The sequence below is a fragment of the Perognathus longimembris genome, chromosome 17 (assembly GCF_023159225.1).
Source record: "Perognathus longimembris pacificus isolate PPM17 chromosome 17, ASM2315922v1, whole genome shotgun sequence".
NCBI classification, from domain to species: Eukaryota; Metazoa; Chordata; class Mammalia; order Rodentia; family Heteromyidae; genus Perognathus; species Perognathus longimembris.
In genome coordinates, this window is record NC_063177.1 from 43066614 (window position 1) to 43086878 (window position 20265).

The 20265-nt window shown below is 45.6% G+C and overlaps 1 protein-coding gene and 1 pseudogene across 2 annotated transcripts; one reads left to right on the plus strand and one right to left on the minus strand.

Moving 5' to 3' along the window:
• Positions 1-2702: 2702 nt before the first annotated feature.
• LOC125366613 lies at positions 2703-2815 on the minus strand (annotated as a pseudogene).
• Positions 2816-7579: 4764 nt separating this feature from the next.
• On the plus strand, positions 7580-19984 carry Myl4 (myosin light chain 4). 2 transcript variants are annotated; one of them, XM_048367289.1, is made up of 8 exons: positions 7732-7758; positions 7994-8153; positions 11245-11272; positions 15559-15708; positions 18005-18178; positions 18737-18814; positions 19383-19427; positions 19835-19984. In XM_048367289.1, the coding sequence occupies exons 2-7, from the start codon at positions 8025-8027 to the stop codon at positions 19409-19411; spliced, it is 588 nt and encodes a 195-aa protein (XP_048223246.1). In that variant the 5' UTR covers positions 7732-7758; positions 7994-8024; the 3' UTR covers positions 19412-19427; positions 19835-19984. The 2 variants fall into 2 exon arrangements, with proteins under 2 accessions (XP_048223245.1, XP_048223246.1); XM_048367288.1 differs by having other exon boundaries at positions 7580-7758; positions 19383-19984.
• The last annotated feature ends 281 nt before the right edge of the window (positions 19985-20265 follow it).

Below are 20265 nucleotides of genomic sequence, written 5' to 3' on the forward strand. Positions count from 1 at the left end.
CAGTATTTAGTTCACTCTTTTGCCTTAGATAGTATCCTGAGTTCTAGTCTCATGTTTGTCATGATCCACAGTGGACTTTGGGTAAGTCACCTTCTCTCTGAGGAACTGTAGTTCCCTATAGCTGGTAGCATTTGTACCAGAATGTAGTTTGCCTGACTGGTGAAGATTCTGACTTACTCTCTGCTAAACACCAGCTGTCTTGCCCTCTGTCCTCTGCTTTAGATCCATGTCTACCTGTTAGCCACCTGTTGTCAGCCTCCCAGAGTCCTCAACACAAGATGTAGCTCACAGGTACAGCACTAGGCCACACTGCCTTGACTTTACCACAGAAAGCAGCTTCAACTGTTTAAGCAGTGTTGAGTAGATCACCATAGGTCCCCTTCCCCACCTGTGCCACAGAAGCCTAGGAAGTAAGGTTTGAGGGGATTATTGAAAGCACTCTGACAGCCAGTGCTATCATGGTCCTTGAAATGTGAGTTTAGATACCTTTCCTCTTCCACTGTGCCTTCACCTTTGCAGTTCTGGGCCTTAAAGATCACTGAGCCTTATTCCTTCCCTCCCTCCCTCCCTCCCTCCCTCCCTCCCTCCCTTCCTTCCTTCCTTCCTTCCTTCTTTCCTTCCTTCCTTCCTTCCTTCCTTCCTTCCTTCCTTCCTTCCTTCCTTCCTTCCATGTTAAGTGGGAATCTTATACCCAGACTTAGCTTTTGAAAAGTTCACATTTGAAAAAGTAGATTTATACCTAATTTATTTCAAGCATACTTCAAAGCATTCCAATAACCAAACCAAGTGCCAAGAATTATTTTCCCTTCCCATTTGTAAACAAATGGGCAAGACTGCTCCATTTTAGGAAAAAGTTGAGTTTGAAGTACATTGCTTTCAAAAGTATACCTATCCAAGTTAAGTAAGTTCACTAAATCAGACTACTATTAACTTGAAATTAACTTTTTATTTATTATTATTATTATTTATTTATTATTTATTATTTATTTATTATTTATTTATTATTATTATTTATTTATTAATTATTAAGTACACTTAATTCAAAGGAATGTTTTATAAATGGAAAATAACTATTTTTACAATTGTTTTATTAACATAATTTTCCAAGTGAGAGATTCATTGTAACATTTCCATATATGCATACAATTATCCTGATCAACTTCACCCCTCTGTTACTCTCCCTTATCTACTTTTCTCCTCTTAAGACAATTTAACAAGTTTTATCATTCTTTTTTTTTTTTTTTTTTTTGCGAGTCCTGGGCTTGAACTCAGGGCTTGAGCATTGTCCCTGGCTTCTTTTTGCTCAAGGCTACCACTCTGCCACTTGAGTCACAGCGCCACTTCTGGCCATTTTCTATATATGTGGTGCTGAGGAATCGAACCCAGGGCTTCCTGTATATGAGGCAAGCACTCTTGCTACTAGGCCATATTCCCAGCCCTCATCATCCTATTTTTATACATGCAAATAAACTACTTCCACTGTATTCATCCCCACTATATTTATTAATGTCGATAAAGGCAGAAGCTAGAAGATTGTGAATTTGAGGCCACCCTGACCTACCTAGTGAGACTTTGTCTAAAAATAAATGAAAAAAGAAATCAAGTCAAATCTATCTTTTTTTTTTTCTTTTGTGTTACTGGCATGTGAACTTGGGCTTGTATTACAAGGCTTTGAACTTGCTACCATTTGAGCCACATCTCAATTACTTTTTGCTTAATTATTTTTCAAATAGGGTCTTGGCTTTATGCCTGCACTGTTTTATGGCACAACATTAGTTCAGTCAGGATCCAAGGTTAAGGATTTTGAGCAGTTGCTCTGTGCTAGACACGCTTCTAAACAGACCAATTATAGTAATTCATTTAATCTTCACAACCATTTATAGAGTTGCATTAGCAGTCCCATTCTACAGCTAAGAAAATGGAGGCATAAATCATCATAAATCATTTAGCTAGAACTAAATGAAACAGAACTTCAACCCACGTAGTCTGGGTGTTGAGTGGGTCCTCATAATTTCTGCTACAAGATATTCTAGGGGGATAGATTAATGTAGTGCTGACTACAGCATTGCCCCAGCCTTAGGAGACATTGCTGAGAGGAGGAAGGCTAGGCTTCAAGGGTGAGGCATGATGAGCCAGAGCTGCTGTCAGCTGCATTTGATCTCAGGTAGGAGACTGCCCTGTGCCTCAGGGCAGGACAGGCCCTGTGTGTGCTTAGAGGTGGGAGGAGGAGCAGGAGCAGGAGCAGGGAGAGGAGGAGAGTGTTGGTGAGCCCAGCTCCAGTGAAGACTGATGTTCCTTCTCTTCTGCGCACTTGTCTGGAGCTTGATATCTGACAATAATTGGTGGTGTGAAATTCTATCCTGCATTTTTAATCCACTAAATTTGAAGTGCTTCCAGTGGGAGTGTTTGGGTGGCTGAATGACTCTGGCTCAGGCGACTCTAGATGCTTCCCAGAGGTATCAGTTAGGCTGCTGTTACTCATGGTGGCTGCCTGTGCTTGCTGCTGGGAGCCAAGGCTACACCATCTCTTCACACTTGGCATTTTCTGCTTCCTTTCCTTTGGTTGCTAATTCATGCTGGAGGGTGAACCCCAGTGAGGGGTATTCTAAATGGATGATACGTATATATATACATATATTTAAAGATTTTTTTATTAGGATAAAGTAGTTCGGCAGGGGTGGAGGGGTGAGGGGCTGATTCACTGATATTTCATGCAGTCGCAAGATAGTTCACAATACCTTAGCCAAATGCCTGTTGTCAGGCCTGAGGGCCTCTTCTAACCAAGTCAAGGATCTTCTCTCCTTCCATACAACAGAACATATCTCTTTATAAGAATATGGTTCATCTCAAAGCATTAATATTTAAGTACCTATCTGATCAGAAACCATTGTAAAATGACATATATACAACTCTACCTAGGAATCAGGAAAAAAGAAACCTGCAACAATCAGGCCAGAAAAGGGAAATGATAAGTTCTTAAATACAATGTGAAACCTTATAAAATGTGGGGGGAAAAGTTTAGAAGGTTTTTTTTGAACAAGCATCTCATCTTTACCACAAAGGCCAACCAAAGAATTAAAAGAGCATAGACTCTCAGGTACAGGAATGTTTCAACAAAAAGTAGGGATTAAAATGTATGTAAATTCACAATCTTCTAGCTTCTGCCTTTATCGACATTAATAAATATAGTGGGGATGAATACAGTGGAAGTAGTTTATTTGCATGTATAAAAATAGAATGATGAGGGCTGGGAATATGGCCTAGTGGCAAAAGTGCTTGCCTCATAAAATGTATGTATGTATATATATATATATATATTTATTTATTTATTTTTACAGAATTCTAATAGAACTCCTTTCTAGGATGGTTATCATTGAGAGTTGCTGTACAGAAACAATTGGCAGTGGAAGTTTGTATCCTGCTAGAGAAATCTCTAGGCAGCAATTCCATCTTTGTTCTGTCTCATTCTTAAAGGCATTTATTTTACTTAAAAAAAAATGGTCATTATAGGGCTGGGAATGTGGCTTAGCAATAGAGTACTTGCCTACTATGCATGAATCCCTGGGTTCGATTCCTCAGCACCACATAAACAGAAAAGGCTGGAAGTGGTGCTGTGGCTCAGGGGGTAGAGTGCTAGCCTTGAGCAAAAAAAGCTCAGGAACAGTGCCCAGGTCCTGAGTTCAAGCCCCAGGACTGGCTAAAAGTTATTATAAAGGTGATATACAGAGGGATTACAGTTACATAAGTCAGGTAATGAGTACATTTCTTTTCATAGAGTGTCACCCCTTCTGTTACTCTCTTAGATGGATGATATTTGAAGGTCAAAGTCAGTGACCAGTTGCAGAGCCTAGGAAGGCAGACATCTCACTCTGGCTACTGGGCACTAATTAGTCTCAGCAGCCCAGGCCAGTGTCCCCCATCTCTAGGCTTTTTTTTTTTGTCTTTTGTGAGGTTTGAACTCGTGGCCTGCACACTGCCCATGAGCTAGTTGTGCTCAAATCTAGTACTCTATGACTTTGAGCCATAGGGCCACTTCTGGTTTTCTGGTGGTTAATTGGAGATAAGAGTCTTACAGACTTTCCTGCCCAGGCTGGCTTTGAACCACGACCCCAAGATCCCAGCCTCTTGAGTATCTTGGATTATGGGTGTGAGCCACTGGTGCCTGGCCTAGCTAGACTCTTGATGCTCAGTTCTTTCCTTGAAACTACAGCTCTCCTCTAGTTGTTTCTAAAATGTCAGACACATTTTTCTCTGAGGTTGCTGATAGTCAGAAACAGATTTAGTCAGTGCCTCCTTCCTCCTCTGCTGGGGCACCTGTGACCTGAGATTTCAGGCAGGGTAGCTCTCCCTCTGTTTATTGGCCTTAGGGATGTGTCACATGTTTTCTGGGCCACAAATATTTCACACCCTGGGTTCCCAGCTGCTGCCTCATCCCCTCATCCGTCCCTGTCCATCACTTCCTCATACCTAAACTCATGTCTCACAATCCCCTTAGCTGCTGTCTCCTTGTTTTCCCTCCTGTGGACCCTCTTCCAGAGTTGTTCCAGAGATGTGAGAAGCCTAGACACACCAGTGGCTTCATTTGCCAAGGAGAAGCATAGGAAATAATATGCTTTCTTATACCTAAGGTTGTTTGAAGTGTCTTGTTTGCACTATTTCATACAAATCTCAAAACTGGAGGAGATATTTACTGTTAAAGGTCATAAGCCCCAGATCGGAAGTGATTACAAACCCAGACTTCAGACCTACGGCTCTGCCATTCTTTCTGTATTGAAGATGCCGCTTAGAGCCCCTAGCCTTGTAGTTCTGTTTTATGCAGGCTTGATATTTTGCTTTCCTCTAGATTTAAAAAAAATTAATTGTTTTTATAAAGGTGATATGAAGGGTTAAGTTTCATAAGTCAGGTAATGAGTACCTTTTTTATTTTTTGGACACTGTCACCCTTTCCTTTGCTCTCCCCCAGTTTTTCCCTTCTTTCTCTATTCACAAATTGTATAGTTCATTTTCAACATAGTATCTAGTGAGTTCCACTGCTGCATTTGTACATTTTTCTTTTTTCTTTTTGTACATTTTTCTTTTAAAAGAAAGGAAAGGGCAAGCTCCCAGCTCTGTCTTCTGAGGATCATACCTCTTCCTAGAATGACTACTTCTTAATTGGAAGGGGATATTCATGAGCATTTCATTCAGTGATTATTTAAATATTTTAAAACCAAGGAACTATTTCCTTGAAAGTAATTATGGGAATCCAAGTGTAAATAGCACGCAGAAGGGGTGCTGCTGGAAGTGATGGTGGTGGAAAAAGCTCCAGAGCTTGGTCTGCCCACGCTGCTTGAAGAGAGAAGCTTGTCAGTAGAGACAGGGTGTGTTGGACATTCTTTGAAAGCTTCTGCTTAGCTCTCATTTTAGAGAGAAGATGAAGCCCAGAGAAGCAAAATGGTTAGTGAATCAGGACTAGTGCCTGGCCTTCTTCCCTCCCTCCCTCCCTCCTTTTCTCCTTCCCTCCCTCTCTCTCTTTCCTCTCTTTCTTACAGGCTTTCCACAGAAATCCATTTGTATTTTTAAGTATAAACCCAGTGTTGAAAGGGATTCAGGGGAGAGAATGATGGGGGTGGGGGTGGGGGTGGGGTGGGGGCTGAACTTCCCCTCACCAATAACCTCACTTCACAACCCTATGGAGGGGTTGGGGTGGGGAGGTTAGTGAGTTGATCACAGAAGCGGAGATACACTGGCTGAGGGGAAGTGAAAAGGGTGAAGAGACTGTCACCCCTAGTCTTGCTCCTGCATCCTCTTGGGTAAACTCTAGTCCTCTTTCCTTTGAAGGCTCTCTACCAACCAGCAGCGGGTACAAAAGTAGGCCATGAAAAGGGCACACTGGGAGGCAAAATTAGCCAGCCAAGCACTTCCTGAACAGAGCTGAGTATCTTCAGGCAACCCTAAAAACCTCCCTGGCCCCTTGGATTACACACCTGTAAAGTGGGCCTTTTGGACTCTGATAGTAATGAGTTAGGATAGAAAGCCTGTACTTACTGAGCTGGGGAATGGTCAGATTTAGGGTCCAGGGCCCTAAATTGTAGGAATTGTAGGCTTAGTTGCTAATAGTGACCAGGTACTCTGTATTCTAGCTTTTTTTTTTTTTTTTTAAATTTAGACAGGGTTTCCATTATAGGCTGGCCTGGGACTCACAATCCTGCTGCTTCTGCCTCCCAAGTACTAGGTGTATAGGCATGCCAATCCCTGTCTGGCTAGGGATCTTGCATTCTAGGCCAGCAAACTAGACAGGGCAACGTGGCTCTTCTGCTTTTCTCAGCCTTTTCCCTCTAAACTCTGCAGTCTGAAGATTCAGCTCAAAGCAGCTCTGTGTATTTTGTTGACTTTCAAAACGGTCACAGTTTTTTTTTTCCAAAACAGTATATGCTTGTCATAAAAATTTCCATTAATACAGGAACTGAAAAAGTAAAAGGCTGTGAATGTCCGTCCTCCTTCTGGTTTAACTCCTTAGGTCCCCAGGGGTGTCTCCTGCTGACACTTGACTGGGTCCCCATCCTGCCCTTTCTTTTTTCTCTTTCTTTTTTTAAATTTATTTTTATTATTTATTTATTTATTTGGCCAATCCTGGGCCTTGGACTCAGGGCCCGAGCACTGTCCCTGGCTTCTTTTTGCTCAAGGCTAGCACTCTGCCACTTGAGCCACAGCGCCACTTCTGGCCGTTTTCTGTATATGTGGTGCTGGGGAATCGAACCCAGGGCCTCATGTATACGAGGCAAGCTCTCTTGCCACTAGGCCATATCCCCAGCCCCTCTTTTTTTATTTTTTGAGACAGGGTCTCACTCTGTAGCCCAGGCTAGCCTGGAATTTGCTATGTAGCCAAGGCTGACCTTCAACATCCTTCTGCCTGTGTCTGTTGTGTGCTGGAATTACAGGCATAGATCACCACTCTTGGCTCCATCCTGCCCTTTCTGATGCCTTTCTTCCCCATAAACAGAACTATAATATGAATTAATCAATTACACACTTTAGAATCAGATACTCCAGGGGGCTGATCCCTGACCAAGTTATTCAACCACTTTTAGCCTCAACCTTCTTGTGTGTAAAACAGGGGTAATAAAATACTATCTCCCATGTAGGATTAGGGTGAAGATTTAATGAGATTTTTATATGCAAGTGCCAAGTAGTGCTGAGCACATAGTGCTGCACGCATGTGCACACTGATTGGGAGGTACAGAATGTGTTAGAGGTAGAGTACAAATGCCTGGATTTCTGCCACACCTCTGCTTCTCATCTAAATCCCTCCAGGCCCACGTTCTGTAATCAGTACTTGTTGAATGAGTGATGGCGGTGGAGAACCAGGGATTTGAGGTCTGAGGAATGCCTTCGATGTCTGCTCTGGAAAATGGAGGGTTTTGCTTGTGGCTGGAGAGGGTTTGGGAGAGCTGGGTTGTGTGGACCAGCCATAGCTCCAGGGCTCTATGTTGGGAGACTTGAGCTTCAGGGCTGAACAGAGGGCCTAGAGTGGCTCTCAGCTTAAAGGATCTTGGCTTCAAAGGAATGTGCAGTGGGTTGCCTCTGCTCAGAAGGGGCTAAAAAAAGCCACAGCCTCCCCTGGGCTTTGTGTGAGGGTTATCAACTGCTCAAGTCAGCTCATCTCTTTGGCTATCCTGGCACTTTGGAGAGGGTCTGTTTTTCTGGCCCTTCTGGGTTTCCACTGATTGGCAGGAAGGGGTCCAGCCTGTCCCAGAGATGGAGGCCATGAGGAATGAGGTGTGTGTGTGTGTTGAGGGGGGAGGGGAGGGGTCTGGTGGCCCCAAACCTGGTGACAATACCCAGTTGTCATCTGTACCCTGCTGGTGTTTTTCTTCCTTTTATAGTCAGTAGCAGTTGCTCTTTCTCTCACCCAGCTCCTTTGTGGGGGCTCCTGCCCAGGATAAAAGCAGAGGGAGCTGGCCCAGTCTCCCATCTTGTCACTCAGGAGTCCCATCTCTTGGTTCCTCCTTAGGTCCCACCTTCACTGAAGATCCCACGAGAACATGCCTCCCAAGAAGCCTGAGCCTAAGAAGGAGGCAGCCAAACCAGCCCCAGCTCCTGCTCCGGCCGCCGCCCCGGCCTCTGCTCCGGAGGCCTCCAAGGAGTCTGCCTTTGATCCCAAGAGTGTAAAGGTGAGTGAAGCATGGGTCTCCTTTGGAGACCTGTAAGCCACAGAGCTGGGAAATCGCCTTTGTGGAGACCAGAGCAGAGTGAAGACCCTGATGTTCATGGCCTAGACCCTGGTATTAGACAGGGGTGATGAAGTGTACCTCAAGTCATAAGTCTTCTCCCTTAAGAACAGGTTGCTACTGTGTCCCAGGAGATCCTGCCTGGGCACTCCACATTTCCCCAGCAGATTCAAGAATGGTGGGAGGTGTAACCAATCAGTCAACCAAGCAATCTTAAAAAAAATTTTTTTTGGTTCCTATCCTGGGCCTTAAACTCAGGGCTTGGGTACTGTCCCTGAACTTTTGTGTTCTGCTTTACCATTTTGAACCATAGCTCCATTTCCAGGTTTTTGTGTGTATGTGTTTTTAATCTCAAGGACTTTTCCTGATTGGGCTCGCTTCAAACCATGATCCTTAGCTTTCTGAGTAGCTAGGATTACAGGTGTGAGCCACTGGTGCCAGGCTCATGCAGTCTTTTTTTTTTTTTTTTTTTTTTTTTTTTTTTTGCCAGTCCTGGGGCTTAAACTCAGGGCCTGAGCACTACCCTTGGCTTCTTTTGCTCAAGGCTAGCACTCTACCACTTGAGCCACAGCACCACTTCTGGCTTTTTCTGTTTATGTGGTACTGAGGAATTGAGCCCAGGGCTTCATGCATGCTAAGCAAGCACTCTACCGCTCAGCCACATTCTCAGACCTCATTCAGCCTTTTTAAGGCACTGTGGGGTCAACGGGGGTGAAGTAAAGGAGACTGGCCTTTTCCCTGGGAGTTGGTTGGTACTCGGTCTTTATGGAGACTAGCCAGGAAGGACACTCCCTCTGTGCTAGAGACCTGGGCAGGGCTGTTTTCACAAGCAATCCTTCTGGAGGGAGGGGGAAGAGAGGCTACAGATAAGTGAGAGGCACTGGGAATTCATCGCTCCTTTTTTTCCTACCCTGGTGGGCCCCTCTTTTTGTAGCCTTAGCATGGATTTCTATGTGTGGTTTGCAACAGACTGGTTTGCAACCAGAGGCTGGAGACAAATTGCTTCCTTCAGCCTCCCAGCTCCTCTTGGCTCTTTCCTGTTCCCTTCCCCTGGAGCCTCTTTGCCCCTGGAACTAATGTGGGCCCCACTGGCTGACTCAGTCATTTCAGGCCTCTCAGCAATCTGGCCCAGCTGCTGAAGGAATGAACAGGGAGGGGGCAGTCCTCTGAGGCTCCTCTCAGGGGCCTCTGAAAAGGGGCAGTTTTAAGCCTTGGTGCTACAGTGGGAGAGGTCAAGTGGCCACTGGTATGAAGAGCTATAAATAACAGGCTGGGAGTGGTGGGCCTCTGAAGATCTCAGCCTTAGGTCAGGGGTGGTGAGGAATCAGGTCCCAATCAGAGTACCAGACCAGGTTCTGTGAATTAAAGATAGGGACCCTAAAGCACAAGCTCTCCCAGCACCACAGCACAGATACCCTATAATGCTGTGTAAGGACCCTAAAGTTGAACCCTGGTGATTCTTATATGGGGCAGGAACTAAGCAGAACTGGCTTGACCAAGAGATGGAGGTAGTCACCCCATTCCTGGGCAAGCCACTCCCTCTGTGGAAGAGAATTGGGCTCATCTCTCCCCGTAGGAGCCCTCCTCACCTTCATTTCTCATGTGTTTTGCTCTGATAAAGTACCATGCCTGGTCCTTGGGATCTCACCAGCAGCTGTCTGGTGGCATCAGATGTATGCTTTTTCTTGGGTCTATCCCATCCACCTTTCCCAGTTTCCCTGCTTGGAATTCTCTTTTCTATGTCCACATTTTCCAATTGGGAGTTGTTGAAGTTGCTTTCAAGTGGGAGTCAAAATCAGCATCGCACTTCCTTCTAGTAATGTACTTACCCAGTTCCATTATTTCTAAGATTCTTCACTCAAATCAAGAGCAAAAGTAAACCTAAGGATAATGTCTGCTTATATGCTAGTTTCTCTCATGTGCTTCTACTTCTGGGATATAGATCATTGAAAGTAAGGCAAACTGTACCTTTTCCTCAGAGAGTTAATGTGGAGCCTATTCCATTTAACTTCCCCATCTCCCCCCCCCCCCCCCCCCCCCGCAATTTGGCAAATCCATTTCTGAGCATAACTGCTTTCCTTCCTGAGCCTTCCTGGCAGACACAACATAGGCAACAGAATCAAGACCAGAATAGCCTTGAAGAAGATGTTCCACTATTTCCTTGTGGTATAACCTCCCCCACTAGGAAGGGGAGGGATGGAGTAGGGTGAGGTGAGAAAGGACAAGGTAGTAAGATGGAGATTCAAATAATGACTCATGCCTGTCAACACCGTTGTTTTTAGAGCTTCTCCTCAGGTATTGAGTTATGCATTGTGAGGGGAAAACCAAAATTCACTGCTTCAGCCCCCACATTTTTTATTGAGTGCCTACTATGTGCCAAGCATTTTGGTAACAATAACTAAATGTCTGCTCTGAAGGAAACCTGGCTTTGAGGAGACTGGGCAAGGGGAAAAGGAGGAACTAGAAAGAAGTCACAAAGCTTTGAGGGCGCGTGCACAGGACTGAGCAGCTAAGAGGCTAGGTGCTGAAGGGAAGGGGTGGAGTGTGATGGTAGAAGGAAGGGGACAGGTAATGGAGGAGAGGTGGCGAGGGACAGTGGGAAGGAAAGCACTGAAGAAACCAGATTGACAGGCCAGCATCAAGTAGGAAAGAGTTCTCTTGGGCAAAGATGGCATCCAAAGGAAGAGGAAGGGCATCTTGTCAGGGGACTGTGAATGAGGGAGACGGAGTGAAAGTGAAGGCAGCTTAGGTCTGGCTAGGATGAGCAATCTGCTTTTGATCCAAAGGAATAGAATAGGAGGTATCTACCAGTTCTAGAGTTATGTAGGGTATGGCTCTTTCTCTTCACGGTCAGTATTGAGAGATTTGGAGGCTGCATTAGTTTACAGGCTGTCAGCTGTGGTCATTTCATCAGGAGACAGGTGTTTTACACTAAGCTGAGTCCCCTTTCCTCCTCATCAATGGGTTGGAGGTGGTTAGACTTCCCTTTGTAAGCCTTAAAAGTCTCACCCCTCACTCCTATTTCTCCCCACAGATTGACTTCACTGCAGACCAGATCGAAGGTGAGTACAAACCCTCTTCTCTTGATTGCACTTATTTTCCTAGAGGAAGAGGACAGAGGCTGTTGTTGTCACAGTAATAGTAATTATCATTGTAGCAAACCTGTAGTGAGCACCTACCATGCATTAGGCACAGTCCTAAGCACTTCATATAGATTAACTCATTTAATTCCCATGACAACCCTAAGAGGCAGTTGCTATCGCAGGTGTAGCATTTTACAAGTGATAAAATGGAGGCACAAAGCCAACTATGGAGTATGCCTGTAATCCTAGCACTCATGAGGCTGAGAGAGGAGGAAGGCAAGTTGGAGGACAGCCTTAGCTACGTAAGAAGACTGTCCTAAAACAACAACAACAAAGAGCCAAAACAAGCAAACAAACAGAAGAACCACTTCAGTACAAAGAGGGTGTCTTGATTCAACCCCTGCATTTGAAACACACAGATGTGTGCATGTGTGTGCTTGCACGAGTGCACACACACACACACACACACACTTAGGTGGGGACTCACTATGTTACTGGAATGGCCTTAAACTCTTGGTCATCCTGGCTTAGCCTCCCAAGTGCTGGAATTACAAGTTTGCACCATCAGGCCTGGAAATATTTTGTTTTAAAAGTTAGTACATGCACATGGTAAAAACAACAAAAATATACTATGGAAAAATGAATACTAGGCTGAGCATGCTTATAATCCTAGCACTCCCGGGGGTGGAGGCAGAGGACTGAGAATTCAAGGCCTTCCTGGACTACAGTGAGACCCAATTAAAAAAAAGAAAAAAAGCTAGTAAATAAAAAAAGTATGTTTTTCTCTCCCAGGGTTAACACTGTTAACAGACCATTATATATTCTCTATATAAAGATCTACAACTCTCTATCTGTGCATAAAAACCACACAAATTAAGCCATGTGATACTGCCTCATAATGTTCACCAACTATATGTATTTAAATTGAATCACATATAATATGTAATAATGTATTTGGATACCATTTAATAATTTAATAACTTATTAATAATTTAATTAATAATTAATAATTTAATAATTTAATAATTAATAATTAGTGCGCTAACGTTCTTTTTCCAGATGATCCCATAACACCTCACAAATACAGTCAGGACTACAGTGTTGCTTGTTCAAATTGTTTCCATCAGGAAGATCACCTGATCCCCAGGGGAACTTCTTGCCAGTAGGAAGTCGGGTTCCTCCCCTTGAGCTCTACCCCTCACTGCCAAAAGACCCTCCGAATTTTTTGTTGTGTTACCAATCAAGCATGAGAGCTGGCATGTGCATTGTGAAACAAGTAAATTAACTCTGATTCTTTTATTCTAAGACTTGTGGATATTACAGTCAACAATTTTTAGGGGTGCCGTGTGATTTAGAATGTTAACTTTTATTCAGTTCCATTTTAATTAAAGATATGCTTACACAGACATCCAAACTCCACAGTACCAGTGAGGACTGGAAAATGTACTAAAGTGCAAATATTTTCATTTCCCAAAAGGAAGTCATGGTTAGAACCAGTTGGGACAACTGGTTGGGCTTTGCTTTCCTTGGAGATTTTCAGGGATAGAGGGCTAGTTTATTCCGATCTTTCAATCTTTCGTCACCTTACTTTGAAGCCTCCCCCCCCTTTTTTTTTTCCTTTTGCTCGTTCAGAATTTCTCTGCTCCCCTCCCTTTCCCTCTTCTCTACTGTTTCCCTAATAGAAGTCTGTAACAAGATTCTTGTAAAGTTCAATGAGGTAATCCATACAAAATGACCAGCTCAGGGCCTGGTCCCCAGGCAATGCTGAAACCACAGGTCATTTTTCCTAAAACCCCTTCCCCTCACATTCTTACCTCCTACTGAGCACTATGCAGTCTTCTTAGACTAGGAGATTCCTTCTTTTGTCAAATCTGACTTTACTCCTTCTCCTCCTCCTCCTCCTTCTTCTTTTTTTAATGCCAGCACTAGGGCTTGAACTCAGGATCTCATGCTCTCACTTGGCTTTTGGCTCAAGGTTGGTATTCTACCATTTGACCACTTCTGGCTTTTTTGGTGGTAAATTGGAGATAAGAGTCTCACAGACTTTTCTGCCCTGACCAGCTTCAAATCACCAGTCCTCAGATCTCACTCAGCCTCCTGAGTAGCTAGGATTACATGTGCGAGCCACCACCTTGATTTCACACTTCCAGACAAATTGTAAGATCAGGCTGGGAATGTGGCTTAGTGGTAGAGTGCTTGCCTAGCAAGCATGAAGCCCTGGGTTTGATTCCTCAGTACAGAAAAATCCAGAAGTGGCATTGTGACTCAAGTGGTAGAGTGCTAGCCTTGAGCAAAAAGAAGCCAGGGACAGTGCTCAGGCCCTGAGTATAAGCCCAGGACTTCCCCCCCCCCCCCCCCCCCCCAAAAAAAAATCAAAAGTCTGAGTTCAGATTTAACTAACAAATCTGTACCTCCTTAGCCCTGACTTTGTGCCAGTTGCCATCCCAATAGTTTTGTTTTTATTTTAAATACTGTACACAAGCCTTTGAAGTAGCTATTATCTCTTGTTTTGACAGAGAATGAAACCAAGGTTAGTGCTTGAGTGACCGGGCCAAGATCTTTCAGATAATATTGAGATAGAACTCAGTTAGATGACTGTAAATATGAAAGCATTTGCAATGTGCCAATATTTTTAAATCCATTATTGTATTTCCACACATCATAGTATTAGTTTGAATATAATATAAGGACCCCGTGAGGTAGGTACCATTTATATAAGAGAATGGATTTCTAGAGGTTAAATGTTTACTTTCCCAGTGTCAGACAGTTAATAAGCAATACAAATGGCATTTAAACCCAAATATTCTGTAATGTGAAAGAACCTTAACATTCATACAAAACCTAGTGAAAGAACTGTAAGAAACTTGAATATGTGGAATGATTTGTCAACAATCTGTATACAACCTCTAAGGAAATAAGGATTTCTAAAGTACTTGGAAAGGCTTAAAAACAACTACAGTCCTAAGTAGTTTATACTTTCTTCTTTAGTTTATGTTGCAAATCTGCTTAGGAAACTACTTCTTAGTGGTCAGCTTAAGGTAACTTCAGTCTCTGCTGTGTGCAAATTATTCCCACTGAGTTGGCTGAACCCAAGTTAAGGAAGGATTAAGGCTTTTTGCAAAAGGTCCCAGGAGCCCTAATGTGGACTTTCTCCTTGGATACCTGCCTCGCCACCTTCAAAGGACCTGATTTTATTGAGCTGACTGGGGCCCTTGGTGACATGACCACCATTTGTTGATTTCTTTACCGTGTGCTAGAATCCATACTTGGTAGGTTTTGTGATCCCAGCAACTCGCTCAGGTAAAGCATTATATTCACTACTTAAAGCTAAGAAATGGAGTGCTAGCTGCTGGTGGCTCTTGCCTATAATCCTAGCCTACTCAGGAGACTGAGATCTGAGGGACATGGTTCAAAGCCAGCCCAGGCAGAAAAGTCTCTGAGATGCTTATCTCCAATTAACCACCCAAATGCTAGAAATAGAGCTGTGGCTCAAATGGTAAGAGCTGCCAGTCTTGAATGAAAAAGCCAAGCCAGAGTGGGAGGCACTGAGTTCAAGCCCAAGTACTGGCATACACACAGAAATGCTAAGAAATAGAGGACCCCCAGAGGTCCACAGCCCAAGGCTGTGTGGGTGGGCAGCAGAGCTGGGGTAGTCTGACCATAGCTGCAGTGTCACCTTGTCAGCCTGGAACAGACAGTACTGATAATCACTGACTTTTGAATAGGTCTTATCTCTTTGGAAAGTGTCTCCATTATCCTGCCACATCCTGCCGCGCTCATAGTGACAGGGAGGGTGTTTGGGGGCAGAGTGGTGACTCATTAGTGAACTTCAGCTTGGCTTTTCTGTTCTACAGGCAGAGCTAAGCTGAGAACCCAGGAAGCCTCACCCACTGAGCCTATGCTATTTCTACTTCTCCACCATTGTAGACAGTCTGGAGCCTCCCCTCCCCTGGGGAAGGATGAGTAGGAAGGAGGGTGGAGGCAGAAAAACATCTAAATGGTGTCAAAAAGGGATAGAGAGAACCCAGGCCCAGTGTTCACATGGCTCAGGGAGGCCCCTGGCTGCCTCTTCAGCTGTCAGAAGATGGGGTGGGAACAGCTTCCCTGGACAGCCTGGGACAGTGGCCAAAGGGAAATAATGACATCTTATAACCACCATCAGACCTGCTGCTCAGCCTTGGCTGAGGCTCAAGGAGGCTAAAGCAGCTCCCAGCCAACACCTTCTCTTTGAGGCCAGGGGCTGGAGCTGGATCTTGTCTTCACAGAGTTCAAGGAAGCCTTTTCATTGTTTGACCGGACTCCAGCGGGAGAAATGAAGATCACTTATGCACAGTGCGGGGATGTGTTGAGGGCTCTGGGCCAGAACCCCACCAACGCTGAGGTGCTGCGCGTCCTGGGCAAGCCCAAGGCCGAAGGTCAGCGTGGGCTCCACCACCCTGGGCCCTTTCTTGATTTGTTTCCTGTTGGTCTTGCTGTCTTTTCTCCCTATTTTAAAATAGTGCTTCGGGGCCAGCCTCCCTCATTCAGCTTACCCTAGTCCCACTGCAAGATTGAGTATAGAAGCCCCCGGGGAACTTAGTTGTTGATTGAAGAACCTAATGGAGGTGCTCCTATCCTCTCCTTGGGTCCCAGGCTCCTGGTGGGGGGGGGTGTGTGTCAGAAGAGACGGCTGTTACTTCAGCAGCTCCCCCTGGCATCTCATCCCCAGTCATAATGCCAGGTACCTGCCTGTGGGCAGGAAGGCTTAGGTAGGAATCTGACAGCTAAACACTTGCCACGCCCATCCCAAGTACTAGCCCAGGTATCTATCACAAAGCCCCATCCTGTACCCACTCTTAAGTTGCACTGTCCAGAATTTGTTTTAATAATGGTTATAGCACCAAAGCTGACAGGTTAACATTTATGTTTAGTACAAATTTGCTATACTTATAATTTAATATATTTATACCTCTTTTTTTTTTGTTAGTCATGGGGCTTGAACTCAGGGCTTGGGTGCTGTACCTGAGCTCTTTCTATCAAGGCTAGTACTCTACTACTTTGAGCCACAGTGCCACTTCAGGTTTTCTGGTGGCTAATGCGAGATAAGAGTCTCATGGACTTTCCTGCCCAGGCTGGCTTTGAATTGTGATCCGCAGATCTCAGTCTCCTGAGTAGCTAGAATTACAGGTGTGAGCCACTGGCACCTGGCTTTATAATTATTTTAAAATACAAATCAGAGTCTGTATGCTGGGGCCTCATTCAGTCATTTGTACCAACACTGGATTGCTTTTTCTGAGTGAACTTTTAGAAACTAACGTTGTACAATGGGAATGTCATGTGTCATGTGTGATAGTGAAGTTAAAAGCTGTCCCCCAACATGGCCTTTTCTTCAGAGGTATAGGCAGGAGAAGGGACTGGGCAGATCTGGGCAGCAGCACCAGGAAAGATGGATTTTTTTTTTCTGTCTTGGGGGGTTGCCTGGACCTTCAGAGTGGTCTTCTCTGCCTCTCTTAGTACCACCCTCTTGCACTTCTCTAGATGCAGTACCAGTGTGTGTGTGGAGGGGGAGGGTGGTGGAATGAACAGTGATGGCTGGGAAGGGCCAGAGGCCTCAGAGCCTGTCTGGGTCAGCAGGACTTCTATGAGGTCAAAAGATGACCTGGGCTACTTCCACTGAAGGGGGAGGGGTTGGGATGAGGTGGTGTTCATAGGTGACTATAAAGAAAGAAATGGCAAAAAGTTGTTGTATTAAAAATTGTTTACTACCAGGCACTGGTGGCTCACACCTGTACCCCTAGCTACTCAGAAGGCTGAGATCTGAGGTTCAAAGCCAGCCTGGGCAAGAAAATCTATGAGACTATTAAATTAACCAGCAAAATAGCCATAAGTAGAGGAGGACCAGCCTTGAGCAAACCACTAAGTGACAGTGCCTAAGTGAGTAACTAGTAGTGGCACGTGCGTGCGCATGCACACACACACACACACACACACACACACATTATTGCCAGGCACCAGTAGCTCACGCCTGTAATCCTAGCTACTCAGGAGGCTGAGATCTGGGGATAACGGTTCAAAGCCAGCCCCAGCAGGAAAGTCCATGAGAATCTTATCTCCAATTAGTCACCAGAAAACCTGAAGTGGCACTGTGCCTCAACATATTAGAGCGCTAGCCTTGAGCGAAAAAGCTGAGAGACAGCGCCTAGGCCCTAGTTCAAGCCCCATGACCGACAACAAAAGAAAATTATGTTTACCAGATTGAAGCTTTTAATACTCTGCAATGTGGGATAAAGTATACTATTACCAGGAAAACGGCAAATGGATAGAAACAGATTGATTCCAAGTACTCAGGCAGGAGAGTCTAACAATGGGACTCAAGTGCAGGGTTATAAATATTTAATTTTTTCCATTCCATTGCTTTCCATGTGACTTGTTCACATGTCAGGTGAGGCCAGGGCCCAAATCCCTATACTGCTGCCTCTGTCCAGCTGGCCACCGGAAGCTCAGAAGTCTGTATGGATAGAGTTTCCCTTGCCCCAGTTCAAGTCTCCCAAGTGCTTGCCTGGCTCTGGTGGGCATCTCTGTGCCCTCCAGGGAGACTAGCTGAGTGGCCCATCCAGAAGCAGCCGCAACCCTAAGTCCTGGGCGCTGCTCACTTGTGAGGCTCCTCTTTGCCCCTGCTCCTCCCTGAGTGTCTGCTCACGTGGCTTTCTCTGTCCTCGTGCCTATCGGAAGAGATGAATGCCAAGATGCTGGACTTTGAGACGTTCCTGCCCATCCTGCAGCACATCTCCCGCAACAAGGAGCAGGGCACCTACGAGGACTTTGTGGAGGGGCTGCGTGTTTTCGACAAGGAGAGCAACGGCACCGTCATGGGGGCTGAGCTTCGCCATGTCCTTGCCACCCTGGGTATGCAGCTGGGTGGAGATGAAGCCTATGTGGGCGGGATAGGGAGTGGGAGGGGCCGGAGCCTTTGTGCCCAATCCAAGGCCTAGCTACCTGGGCTCTGAAGTTATAGCTGTCCCCAACTGGGGTTGGCCACTATGTTGGAAGAGATGGGAAACTGGCAGAGCAAGGGTTACTCTGAGGCCTGAGAGAGGGGCCCTGAGCTTCTATTTCTCTTCTTTAAATTTTTAAAAATTATTTTAAATGTGATGTACAGTTACATAAATCAGGCAAAGAGTACATTGCTTTTTAGCCAATGTCATCCCTTCCCTCTTCTGTCTGTTTCTTGTACCTGTCACAGGCCCAGGTGGTCCTAGGCAGAGAGAGAGGGGGGGAGGGAGAGAGAGGCTTCAGGGAGAAGGTGGGGCCTAAACTCCCTTGAGCCCACTTTCCAGGGCCTATGGGGAGACTTGGCCTGAACCACTTCCCAGATCCAGGGCATCTTGGACCTTCGGCCCTAGGGGACACTTGGGTTTTGCCATTTGTAACGAAAAGTCCACTGCTTCCCACCCCCTACCCCAGGAGAGAAGATGACCGAGGCTGAGGTGGAACAGCTGCTGTCTGGGCAGGAGGATGCCAATGGCTGCATCAATTATGAAGGTATCTGGCCTGCCTTGATTCACAGGGCGCCCTCTGTGGGAGGTTGGCGTGGCGTGGGCTCAGGTGGTCCGGGATGTATATATATCACAGGATGTTTACACCACACAGGCGAGGTGGACTCCTGCCAGGTGCAGCTCTTTTCTGTCTTTGTGGAAATGGAAACATCCTGGGAAGAGCATGGGTTCCGTGTTGTAGTACCTGTGTGATTTAGGTCAAGTCACTTAGCTTCTCTCAGCTCAGTTTTCTCATCTAGGCAGTGGGGCCATGCTGAGTACATTCTCAAGGTTACAGGGCTTTGCCGGGACAATGTAGCTTCATTTCCATTGTGTACAGTCTTCACAGGACACTGCAGTCTATGACTGCAGTCTATTGCTACAGTCTATTGCAGAATTGAGGTCTTTTCTTCCTTCTGCCCTTTTCCCCCACCAACCTTTAATTACAGCCTGGGACGAGGGTGGTGGGAAGCCTGAAGTGTAGGAAAGAGAAACGCAGTTTAAGTGATGGAAAAGGAAGTAAGGGAGTAGAAACAGGGCAAGTCCAATGGCTGATTTTCTGCTTTCTTTCCCAGCCTTTATCAAGCACATCATGTCTTGCTGAAGTGGAGTCCTCCCGAGTGAGTGCTGCCTCTTCCTCTTTCTCCCTTTGGGGATTTAGAGACTCCATGCCACCCACCACATGCTCTGTAGCTCCTGTCCAGGTCTCTTAAGAGGAAATGACCCTGCCTACTATTTCCCCTGGGTTCTTAGTGGCTTCCTTCCCTTCCTGCCCCAGCCTTATCTCTCCCTGGTCTTTCCATCCCCTCTTGACCTTTATTGTCCAGTCCTCTGCCTGTCCCAGATCTCTCCAGCCTGGACCCCCTGCACAGGCACTAGGGTCGGGGAAAACCCCATGTCAAGTGGCCTATGCCAGTCCGCTTTCTCCCTTCCTTGGGCTCCCTTGGGTGTGGCACTGGCCTGACAGTGATATAGGGTTGCAATAGGAAGTGTGGTAGGGGGGTGACTATCTAGCATTTTCTTTCAGGCGCTTGGCCTTAGAATAGGCCATCCTTGGGTGAGTTATGAGAGGCCCAAATGAAATGGACGACTGGATTTGCCCGCTGCTCCACAGCCCCGGACCCTTCCCCACAGCCCTCCCTGTAAATAAACAGCCTCTGCAAGGCTAGGTTGAGTCCCTGATTCTGACCAGGCTCTCTGAGTTGTTTTTTTTTTAAAACATAATTAATTGAGTAGTGTGTGTGTGTGTGTGTGTGTGTGTGTGTGTGTGTGTGTGTGTGTGTGAATGTCACCTAAGACCTTGTGTGTTCTCAGAGAAATGAGTCAGCTCTGGGAGCTGGGGGACCAGAACAAAAGCTCAAGGATCTAGAAATACTGAGTCAGACCCATGAGTGAGAGTTCTAGAAGGGTCTGCTATTTGACAAGCCAGGAGTTTCATTTCTCTAATACACATTCCCC